Below are 12,611 nucleotides of genomic sequence, written 5' to 3'. Positions count from 1 at the left end.
TTTTTTGGCTGACCACCCTCTACTGTAGGTTAAACAATGTGTACTGATAAGTCCCTCATACAAGCCCACTTCAAATAATCTGCACTGTCCCTTTAAGCAGCTTATGACAAACAATACGAGTGCTGTTGCTTCCTTTTCCAAATAGTTTTCCCCAGAACCTACCACGAAGGAATCCTGCAATCTGCAGAGCTGATAGATTTCCACCTGTGGGCTTCATGCTACCATCCTGACTCGCTGATTCTGAATCTAAGCACACACTTTCCGGACCAAACGGCGAAAAGTGTCTCATTATCCTCCACTTTGCAGCCACTAGACTCCAGCTGTGCTGCGGTTTTGACAGGACACTTCAGCTTGATTCCACGTTTAAACGATGGAAGCAATCAGGCTGGTGGCTGACGAGAGCAAAGTGGCATCTGCTGGACGATGAAGATTTCGTGGAGCACCCACAGAGCCGTTCTGCCTCCTACGCTTACAGCAGCGACATGGTGGGTTTCCTTTGTCTTAGAGTTTGGGGCTGGTCTGTCGTGTACTGCAACAAGGCTTGTCATGCTCCTTGTTTCTACAGTTTCCAACCCAAATATATCCAAATGTATTCATGTCTCCACCTGAAAGTTATGTTTACTGCAGCGAAAGGATGCCATTGTTTACTGTAACAAGGCCTCTTGCTATGTTGACAGCTGAGAAACTGCTTGAGGTACTAAAAAGTGCAGAGAAAATAGGGAGGAAATGCTAATGACGCCCCCTGAGTCCCTCTAAGTGTAACAACAAAACAAAACAGAAAGCTGATAAGTTGTTTTTGTTTCTTCTTTTATAATCTGACTTCACCTGTTTGTAAAGGGTCAGATCCCCCACAGCAGTGATTTATTTGCCGACACTGAGCAATGGTTGTGTCACAAGATACTGCAGGAGGGGATTTCTCATAACATCAGAGTGAGATGGTACCGTAATTAAAAGCTGGCAATAATCTGCACTTTTCTTAATGACGTCAAACGCAATGAAAACACTGAAATCAATCATGTGTTGGTCGTCAATGCATCCTAAACTTCTGCAGCCTCACTACATAAAACTACACCTTCAAAAATGTCATCAATGTATAGTTTGATTTTCAAAAAGGGTCAGTAATTTCCTGAAACACATGTGACACCGAGAAGGAGGAAATAGTGCATACGTCTGGGACTATATTCACCTGCGGATTAATACACACTTTGCTCTCTGGTGGGTATTTAAAGCTCCTGTGAGGAGTTTATCGCTGGTTATGAAACAGACTGAAATTAATTGTTAATTACTCTATATGAGCTACAAAAGCAAACCAGACCATCCGCGACAAGACTGATTCTTTCTACATCGTTATTTTTAATGCCTGAACCTGCAGCCGGGGGGTAGGTGTCAGACGAAGCGATTAACTGCCTTTGTTCACCTTTTCCAAAGCAGACATTCAAAGTGAGTGATACATACGGCTGTTAAAGAAAGCAGGGTGACATTTTTTTGTTAAAAACCACCACTTAAGCAAAGAGATCAAAGGTACAGCTTTGTCCACAGGGGGCGCCAGAATCAACACAAACTGAAAGTTCCTCACAGGAGCTTTAAGAGAGCTGGACAGTATACACCTCCGGAAGACATTAAGGGACCACTGCAAAAATATGTTTTTCTCTGGTTCTACTATTTAAAGGTTTGTGTTTGTGTGCTTCCAAATCAAATATTCTCATTTAGTCTTTTATTTGCAGAAAATGACGCCCAGAAAGCTGCAAATTTGTTTTTCAGAGCTGGAATAATGCAAAGAAAACAAGTTCATGTTCATCTTTAAACAACAGACACTAATGCTTAAACTCAGGAAGAGTTCAGAGTTCAGTATTTGGTGGAATAACCTGGTTTTTAATGACAGCATTCATGCATTTCGGCATGCTCTCCACCAGCCTGTCACAGTGCTGTTGAGTGACGGCTTTGTTCGATGGCTTGTGACCGTCCATCTTCCTCTTGATCACATTCAGGAGGTTTTCAGTTAGGGAGAGATGCTGATTTAAGGAACATTTGGAGTGGTCTTTTATTTTTATCAGAGCTGTATGTGGGATTGACACTGAACCAGATCAACTATGCGGCTCATTGATGAGTTTAGAATGAATGGCGCTCAGTGGCAAAGAGGAAGATGTCAGGCTTTTGCTGCACGGAAAATAATTGATTAGGATTAGGATTGATGTTGAATTTGGTCTTTTCATGGAAATTATTGACAAAAAGAAAAATAAGAGTGTCACACCTTCACTTATATAATGAAAATAAACAATGATACAGCTCCAGACTCTTTTAATATCTTTTTATAGATATCCAAAAAATAAACCCCAAATATTGAGCCCTAAAAGTTAGCTAATACTTCCAAATCAGAAACTGTTACTAAACCTCTGTGCAGATTTAACATGTTGTATGTATGATATAGAGTTCCTACCTTCTAATGGCTTGGGCAGGAAGTGAGCAGCTGGTTTTGTTTTCTTCACCCGGTTCCCCTTCATGGCTTGGCCCTCTTTGTTGAGCCCTAGGAACCACGCTCTCCCCGACTCCTGTTGTCGGTACAACATGGACGAGTAGATCACATAGTAGTTCTCGAACACCGACTCTTTGAACTTGCACTCCGCTGTAAAGAGCTCCTGCAGAGAACGGAGACAACGAGACGGATTATGAGAACGAGAGGAAAACAAAACACAGATTAAATGTGGAAGACGTTCCTGCAGACACAACTGAATAATTCATGTTACATAGATTCATATTTTATATCTGAACTTCCCTGAAGGTCAGCGGGATAAATGCCACCTTTATTTCACACTGGCAATGTATGGAACAATGTTACAGAAAGTGCCTCGCCAGGTGGAATGGACTTCAGACCTCCACCTGTCGCGAAAAGGACGAGTGCTGCAGACTCTATCTCATGTGTGATTCCAGCGTAATGACCTGCTCTGATGAAATGCAACTCTGACTCTCTCCTTGGCCTTAACCTTGACTTTGGATGTAGGAGAACTCGTTTAGTCAATTAGCTCATGTTCCCGGTTGAAGGTATATATTGTTAGGCGCTGACCCCCGCCACCCCAGCACTGGAAATATCAGCACTACTCCGCCCGGGATGTCGAGCCAGACACTCCTGCCGTGCTCTGAAATTTCTTTTAATTGGTAAAACCCAAAGGAAATCATTCTTCCCAAACACTACATCTTCCATCGGTAATTTGTCAATGACTGCCTTCTGAACTTTGTGCGAATAATGACGGAACTAATCCAGCGACTCCTCCATCCTTTACACCTCAACCTGGCAATGACGGATGAACGCCGAGGCGCCACATCTCTCTCCGCTGTTGCCCATTCATCTCCAAGCAGAAGGGTAATAAAAAGCATTTCCACACTGTCCGCCCCGCCAGGCTAAAAATAAAGGCATTCATCGGGGTGTATTAATCAAAGCGCACTCATCTCAATGTTTCACCACATCTGTTGTGAGCAGTTCAAGCAGAGCCGGCTCATAGAACCACTGACAGTATCTGTAATGATCCTCTGTTACATGCCTCACTGCTGTGGATCTCAGTACCAGAGTCTACACTCTTTAAGAGGCTGAAAAATAAGGAATTGTTTCGCTTCTTTGCGATAGATGTTGGTGCTATAAGTGTCATCTTCCAACCTACAGAACACTGAATAAATTCAGCGCTAAATTAAACCTACAGCATCAAAGAGGGTCTCTAACAATTCAAGCTTTAAGAACAACGTTTAAAATCTCTCTTTGATTCAGCCGTGTTTGAATGTGACAGAAGATTATACCATAAATATGTTTTAACGTCTTAAAATGGATACCCCTTTATACGGACAATAAAGCCGGGCTAGCTGCTCTAAGAGGCTGGATGAGCACGGCATCGCTTTGAGCCAGACGTCTAAAGAAGAAGCTGAAAGTTAGCGTGCCGGCTGAACTGATGGGAGAGTCAGTTTGGCAGCGATTTGGTCAGAAATAAAAGAACAATTTTGAGCTGACGATGGAGTTAGATGTAAATGTAAGGGATTACAAAAGTGTCGGACCATTTCTTTGCCAATCCAGCGAGCAGATGTTGACGTATTTCACAGAATAAGCAACAACATTGACCTCTTAGTGTCACCGGCTTCATCCTATGGGCTCGATGAAGCAAATTTCATGGCAATTAGTCCAACCGGCCGATCCAAGTCCTGCCCTCCCCCCCCTGCTGTCGCTTGGAAGGACAAACTGGATTAATCCAAACACGGCAACACCTCCTCCGCTTTACATCAGGCAATACAGCTTCAAGAAGCTAACAGCACAGACAGCGGTGTCTGTTGGAAGGATATTGTCACAATGTTGACTCTTATGAACGCGGCAAAAAGACACAACTTGCGGGTGGGTCGATTACGCCTCAATGAGAACAAGGAGGAGGCGCAGATTAGAGAAACATAGTGACAGAGGATCAGCAGTCAACCTGTGCTTAAACTGTAGTGCTTGGTCTTTTTGAAGCTATCTATGGAATCAAAGTGGTTGTGTTTCTTAGTTCTTGGTATCTGGAAGTGAATAAACAACTCCCACATGGATTGGGTATCGAGTGACGCTTCTGTACGTTCCACAGCATCATTCTTTAACCATCTTCTAGATGTGGTGTCTCTTCCAACGTAGGAAACCAATCAAATACCATATCTATAACAGGAAGGGCTAAAGTTGACCAAAGTTCTGTTTGGTGCTAAGGTTGCTCAAATGTCGTGCAAGCACAGAAAAAAGGGGCGGGACATATGACAGGTCAATAGCTCCAAAGCACACCTGCTCTGGACACTGAGGTTCATCACTTTTAAAACCCTCGTTCATCACTGTTTGCTGTACGCACGTGTTGGATGGTCTGCCTCATCCAGATGTATTCTTGTTTACAAATTTAGATGTGCGTCCCTCGTACCTTCTAACCTACATCGGACAGAAGAGTACAGGAACGTACGATCTTCGGTTCTTCCTGTCTGTCCCAAAGGTCAGGACTGACCTGGGCGCTTAAGTTTGCTGCTCCTGTACAAACAACTAATTACACCTGGAGTTTAAGGAACTGGTCTCATTGGATGCTTTTAAGATGACCTAGAATCACTTGGAGGCAGACTGAATGTAGACGGTCTGCTTAATATATTTATGATTGGTCCATTTAGACAAAGTTTGGCTGGTTTCACTTGATATTTCGTGTCTTTAATTGTATTACAGTCACGCATCTTGTATTATGTTTGTATGTATGGCTGCTCGTTGTTTGTAAGAAGCTTTGTTAATGTGCTGCTGCCTGTCTCGGCCAGGACACTGGTTAAATAAAAAAGAGAGAGACGCGTCACTTTAATCAAAAAATGAAAATCTCACGAAGGAGTTAGAGGACAACTTGGAGCAGGGGTTCCCACACAGTCATACGCACCGACATACAGACAGACCATGTCTGTATTTATTCAGTGAGGAGACTGCATCAAATTTTTTTTAAAAGGGGACGAGCCAACGAGAGGGACGCCGCGGGTCAGAGACAGATGATCCATAGTGTGATCCGAGCAGTTTATCTGAATTTATAATGTGATGCAGCTACTTTTGAAGTGTCTTCAGAGGTGCGAGGCCCTGTGCGGTTGCACACGTCACACAGCCCATTTGGCGGTTCTGACTCCGCTTATGTTTGGAATGTCACAGACACCAAGTGGGTTCACGGCCCGGTATTGAACAACCTATCGCCCGGCACCGGTTTGTGGACCGGGGGTTGGGAACCCCTGACTTAGAGGATCAACCCAAGTCAGTAGAATTCATCCAGTGGACGCCAAATATGTGTTTTGGAATATTTATGGCAATTCATTAAGAAAGTTGGTGGACCGACTCCTCCACATTTCCATCCCTGGAGAACAAGCCTGCATCAGAGCTGCAGCGAGTCGTACATCAGATGATTTAAAGGAAATTAATTGCCAACTTTTAATAATCGTTTGCGTCATTTTCCCAGCAGAAAAAGAAGAAAACATTTGCTGGTTCCAGCTGATTAAATGTAAAGATTGATGCTTTTCTTCCTCATCTCCCTCTCACACTCCTGGGAGTCTTTGGGTTTGAAGATGCCACTTTGAGCTGATTGATATGTGATCATGTTTCAGCAGACTGATCTTATAGTAACTGTGTTCTCTTCATATATCTTCTATATCGTAGCTGCACAGGAAGCGATTTGCGAGCTAAATGCTCGGTTCTGAACACGGGACACACAGCGCCGCGATTACAGTGTAATTAGCCCTTTGGTGAATTACTCCTGTCAGAGCCGATCCTCCAGACAGTCTTCATTTGCAAGCAGAGCCGAGTGGGAAGGAAGCGGGGGGACACTCGGGATGACCGTAATGATCCCGAGAAGCACCCGGCCGTATTTAAAATGTCCTCTCTAGTCTTGATTAAGGACTCGTGGGTGTTTCTGAGTGGAAGGCACAAACACATGAAGCACAGGGAGCAGGAAGCAGACGTCCTTATTACACAGAGAGACGCTGAAAACTGAGTATGCATCGAGAGGTCAGGGTGGGACATTTTCTGTGGGGAAATCCTACATCAAGACTTTAGTCTGTCTTGCCGGCGATTATATTCCCCAAGAGAATTAACTTCAGACTGTTCTAGTGTCAAACGTAAGGATTAGAATCAACGCTGTTAATGCTGCTTCTTTGGCAGACACGGCAGCTGAGCAGAACAACCCGTTGATAGGCAGACGCTCTGCAGACTGGGGCAATAAAAAACGGAGCATTGCCTGATAAAACCCTGAACAGGAGGCCGTCTGGCATGCTTAATATCAAATAAATAAACATTCCCTCCGGACGCTGCACAGGCTCGACCCCATCGTTATTCATTTTGTCGTGCACATTAGGATTTATTGCGTGTCAGCGGCAAGCGGCGGTTTATCAAATGGCTGCTTATTATGTCGGAGGTGTCAGAACGGGGACGTCTGTGTCCTGTCTGATCAGGCGACAGAAGAGGACATTACACTGTACACAAAACATACATCCTATAAACATTTTACAACCACTCTCTGTCTTTAATGGACGCTCCATTTGTCACACAAAAGGACGTTTGTTCTCTGATAGTGTGCTCCAACATGCTCCTTTCACACCGGCGCTGAGCCGATTACAAGGCAAACAGTTTTATCTTCATGCTTCCCTGAGTTGCTTCAATTAGGTCATTAATGCGACCCTTTCCTCGTCAGGTGAGCAGCAGCACGGGTTGGTTGGCTGCTGTAATTAGACACACATTTCGACGCCGGGGTTGCACAGGTTTTAGCGAGCGCTGATTACCAAAGCGGCGCATTCAAAGCAGCCTCGAGTCAGAGTAATCATAGAAGCTGGCGCTACGGCCGTAATCGTGGCTAATCAAACGGCGCCATAGACGCACAGAAACGTCGGTGTTTGTTCGCAGAGGCAGGAGCGAGTGGAGGTGGGTTGTTGGCGCAGCGATGCTGAACATAAAATGTGACATTGTCAGGCAGCGTAATCAGCTTGATTTGAAGATCAGAGAAAGGACGGCAGCTGACTTGGGACACATTGTTTGTTGACTGCATTTTAAGAGTGTCGAATGTCGATGAAGAAGAGGAAAGCTTTTATCATCTTCTTTCTTTATCCTGCTCTCAAAGTCAAATCATTTCTGCTTATTTGTGATCAATAACTTTTCAAACATACTCACACTCATCAGATAATGTTTATAATCTATATTGTACAATATTTCTTTGTCTTTACAGAGTGAATCCATCCATCCATTATTTGTACCACTTACCCTGTTTGGGGTAGCGAGGGGGGCTTGAGCCTATCCCAGGTTTCATTGGACAAGAGGCAGGGTACAGCCGAAACTCACATTCACATCTACGGCTGGAGTACCCTCAGAGAACCCTCGCTTGCACGGGGAGAACATGCAAACTCCACACAGCAAGGTCCCCGGGATTTAAACCTGGAACCTTCTAGCTGTGAGGTGACAGCGCTAACCACCGCACCACCGTGCTGCCCCTAGATAGAGCTGATGTACGCCCGCATTTTGATCCCATGTTATTGGATGTTGTATTGTGCATGCCAAGACAGGAGGGATTTTTTCATACTTCTCAGAACAGTTGGAAGACCCCGACCTTCCCTGCTTGTGCAAGAACTTTTTACTCTACTCCAAAATAGTTCCTGACAGTTAAAACCTTTGTGTAAGTAAAGCTAATGTAGCACCAGCTGGTGCCATCTTTAAAAAAACCTGTGTAACAACTTGCCTAAAAAATGGACCAGTGACCTCTGGTTTAGCTCAGCAGGTAGAGCAGACGCCCCATGTGCAGAGGCCTCGCCGCACCGGCCACTAGCTCGACTCCAACCTCTGCCCTCTACCCCTACACTTCCTGTCGCTCTCATTAAATATGAAAGACCAAAAAAATAATCTTGGACAAAAGGACTAACAGTGAACTCTACATCTGCATGTCTCCTTTCAAAGAGATGTTCTCTCTTTTGACACACAACAAACACGAACATGAAACTCGGGCCGTGGTATCCTCCCTCTTGTTGCGGCTCCTGTCCAAGCGGAGGCTGGCTAACATCACGTTATTGGTTTTGGGGTGTCGGTTTAAAGCACTTTAATATACGTCAAAGGTTATAGAATAATTTCAAGTAAGCAATCAAACTATTTAGGGAAATGTGTGTGTCCCATTCAGAGCTGTTTGCCGTATAATATTATTCAGAATCAAGCTAATATTTAAACGAATATGGGTGACATTGAAGAAAGAGGAGACTGAGGCTCGGACACAGCGCTCACTTTCACACCAGCGCCAAATCGAATCATTTTTGAGGCGACGAACGCTTGATTTTCCTCCCACTCCATCTCCCCGCCTGGCGCTCCACATCAGCAGCTCCCCGCTCCGAAAGGGGAAGGCCATAATTGACCTTGGCCGCCGACAGCGTGAGGGCCAAAACCGCTCAGCCCCACATAATCAGCCGCCGTCGCCAAAGCAAAAAAAAAAAAACAGCCGCGGAAATAAAGGAGAGATGAACAGTCAGGTGAAGGTGCGGCAGAAAAAAGGCAGAGATTGAGTGAGAGGGAGGGAGAGAGGAGAGTGGAAAATAACATATAAAGAAAAGAGGCAAATGGATGGAGACAGATGGAGGGAGTGGGAGTTTAAATGAAAAGCCCTGAAAAAGGAGTGAATAGGGATTAAAAGACAAGGGAGGCACTGCGAAACAAACATCCTAACGGGTCGTGATCGCCGAGCATGACCGCTTAAAAGTAGGTGAGAGGAGGCTCAAACGGGGAGGAGGGGGGGGGGCGCACATTAATATGCAGAGTGACTGCTCACTACCCCACTGTGGAAACCAAGAAATTGTTTATTAATGCTGCCAGCATAAAACCTATTAATCCATGGAAAAAGGTCAACCTCCAGAAAGCTGAGCTGCATTCACAATGCTAAGCCGCTCTCATATGTATAAGAGTCACGTCGGCAGTGTGTGCAGACAATGGGGGCTTCTGTAGACCTGTCTGATTATCAAACCCAGAGGAGGAGGAGGAGACGGGGACCAAATAAGGAGAGGCGCTGGTAAACAGCTAGGAGGGGTTGTGTGCATGGAAGCTATGTCTCAGCTCCTTTACAATAACACTTGTAATCTGATTATTCAGAAACTCGATATCGCTGAAAACATAAAGCTCTCTTCAGATTTGAATACGACAATAAAAACAAGAGGATGATAAAGGAGACGTCTTGGCTGAGCCGCAAAGTCTCGACGTCAAAGGCGCGTTTCCCGACTTTCACAACACGTGGATCTGCAGACAGCAAAAGTGGATGTTGTCACGCTTTGCAGCGCCGACTTAAATACGTCGTGTCGGGAGAAATGAAACTCATAGGCGATGCTAATCACACCATGTTTCATGAATGAGTTGGGGAAAAGCAGCTTTAAATTATGCTTAGTACCATCTATGTTTTATAGAACACAAATTCTAAACAGGAAATTCTCGAATAGTGGGCGGGGCCTTTATTTACAGCTGCAGAGGGTACCGGGCTTTTATTTGAAGCTGGCTTATGTTAGAGACAGGCTGCTATTTCTAACTGGTCATATTTATGAGGCCCCATTGTTCTATGATCCGCTCTGTTCTTTTCGGATCAACGTTAAAGCCCAAATTCAACTTGAGATAAAGTCCCTTGACGCTGTGTCACAAAAGCCGTTCAGCATTCAGATTTCCCGACTTCCTCGAATGCATCAGATCGATCCAACCTCCGTTCAACAAACAAGCATATTTTTGTTCCATGATGTGCCTATATGAACATTTTTCCATGCATGTACATTTAATGCAGAAGACAACACGTGGAGTGATTTAAAAATGGTGTCCTCATGCAGTTTTTCCAGCAGCACATGCTCCGACTCAATAGTTAAAGTACTCTCAGCGCTGTGGGAGTGATTGTGGCTCAGTGGAAGAGTCGATCGTCTATCAATAGGAAGAGAAATCAGAGTAAAATCGGAAAGAAATCGGAAAAAACATCAGGTTGGTGGTTCGATTCCCAGCTCCCTCAGCAAGACACTGAACCCCAAATTGCTCAAATAAAGCTATTTGTTTAAAGGGCCAGTTCGCCGATTTTCAACCTCAGTCCTATCATGCTATTATGGGGAGCTAATGCCATTGTATTAGAAACAAAATGCAATTTGGCTCTGTGCCTTTGGAAGACGTTATCTGCTTCTCTAATGCGCCCTGGAAAACCTCCGCCAGATGACGCATTTCACGTAGTCAGGGAGCTCGCTAAACTACACTTCCTCAATCTAGGACGCCCGCCTCCGATGTCATGTGTCGTTCAAAATCGTCAGGTTTGAAATGTAGACTGCAGACCTGAAGATTTTTTAACCGATCCACCGGTATATTCTCGTCGTATTTTGGATTCTGTACCGCTCTGAGCCATTGCCTGCAGCGATCGATGTCCTTCACTGGAAAATGTTAGTGTTTCACTCCGGCGTCTCTCGCTGGGCCGTTCCTTTCAGAGGGAGGGGCGCAATGCACTCTGGGTGTTGTAGGAATGTAGAATGGGTGAAACCACAAGCTGTTTGTACAACTTTCTCCACAGCTATGGTGCCAATTTCAAATATGATTGCTTCTATCGATTACAGAGAACACCAGCTTTGACTGAGTTTGAGTACCATTGCATAGCATTGCATATAGTTGCAAAATTGCTGCAGCATACATGTATTAGATTTCAGCTTAAGGGTGCATTATATCAGCTGCCATATCGGTAATCAGTTATTGCAGTAGGTGTTTTTTCTGTTGCATATTTCTTTGAATATTTCTAGAAATTTGACCTGTGTTTTGCAGCATGTTACCAGGATGCATATCAGATACATGTAATTTCCTTCTGCACCCTTGTAGAGCCATTTCATGCCCTTCATTCATTCATCATTCACTGCAGTCGATACTGTAGATAACCAAAATCTGTCGTCTCTGCAGCCATAAAACAGCGAGCCAGCACCGTGTAAATTTACAGGATGAAATATGGCTTGATTTTAACAGCCCGTCCTATCAGACCATTTGCGTACAGTCACCTTGACACACTGAGGCAACACTTCCTTCCTAACCAGATTGAACTAAAATATACCTTTTACTGAAATAGTGAGGGGAAAAAAGCACAGACACCTTTGAGCTGTGTGGCCCCCAGAAGCACTTAAGTGTTCAGCTTCCCTGAAGGCAGAGACCCTTTAACACCAGCCCAGTACAGCTCCCCTAGCACACAAACACACAGACACACACACACACAGCCCATGCTTAGAAATGTTCCAGAGAAGGGCAGCTATTCTCAGTGGGGGGCGGACCTGTGGCATGCAAAGTCCAGCAAGGATTTAGGTCACAATCTGGGGTTTCAAAATTTGCTAAGGATGTCTGTGTGCCGTTTTCTGCCTGCAGAATAAGAGACTCTGCAAATGTTTTGAAGTGAGTTGAGTGAAAAATTATTCACTGATGATGCTCTCAAAAATCAGTTAAAGGGCATCTTAATGTGCAGCCAAAATGTCATGATTATATAGAACGCTATGCAAACTACACTCCAGGTGCAGGAGATTCACTTTGAGTTGTACAGGAAGAGGAAGCCAAGCTGAGGATTTATGTCGGTTATCAGACTGAACACCAAATTCACAACTGTCGTCTCAGTTTGGAGAAACACACACTCAATCAACCTTTATTTATACTCGAGAGATCACTGAGGGGCAACTTCAATTTCAAGACAGTCTGATGGTGATATTTTCCAGAGGTGTCCTTTCACACATGTCCCTCACATTCGCGTCTCATGAGGCAGGACATGACGTAAAAAAAGTACGCTGCAGTCCCCTCAACTGGCGATCGATTTCACCTGTTGCAAAATGAAGCCAATGCGGAAGTGCAAAATAGCTGCAGTTCCTTCGAGTGGCCACTTGAGGCTCCAGAAACTAAGACATTACAGCAGATGGGAAAATGCCCATTTATACAGCAGAAATAAACACGTTTACAGCCTGGTACAAAAATTGTTTTTGTTATTTATAGCTCATTTTACCGTTCAAGATAACTGTACAAGGGGTGAATGTTTTTATAACACACCCGTTTTAATTATATTAAGCCTTAAATTATAGGAGCCGACTCACTTGATTGACAGGTGGGAGCTGCTGGCTGT

The 12,611-nt window shown here is 44.4% G+C and overlaps 1 protein-coding gene across 2 annotated transcripts in view; it reads right to left on the bottom strand.

The window, feature by feature from the left end:
- fgf14 (fibroblast growth factor 14) overlaps positions 1-12,611 on the bottom strand; it is a 133,117-nt gene that overhangs the window by 5,209 nt on the left and 115,297 nt on the right. For both annotated transcript variants that reach the window (XM_069662816.1, XM_069662818.1), the window contains exon 4: positions 2,438-2,636. In XM_069662816.1, coding sequence (XP_069518917.1) covers positions 2,438-2,636 — 199 coding nt within the window. The remainder of the gene's footprint in view (positions 1-2,437; positions 2,637-12,611) is intronic.

The sequence above is a fragment of the Semicossyphus pulcher genome, unplaced genomic scaffold (assembly GCF_022749685.1).
Source record: "Semicossyphus pulcher isolate SPU_LCO1_2020_fin unplaced genomic scaffold, fSemPul1.0.p SCAF_15, whole genome shotgun sequence".
Classification (NCBI taxonomy): Eukaryota; Metazoa; Chordata; class Actinopteri; order Labriformes; family Labridae; genus Semicossyphus; species Semicossyphus pulcher.
The sequence above is the reverse complement of the archived record's forward strand: the minus strand, read 5'-3'. Positions and strand labels throughout refer to the sequence as shown.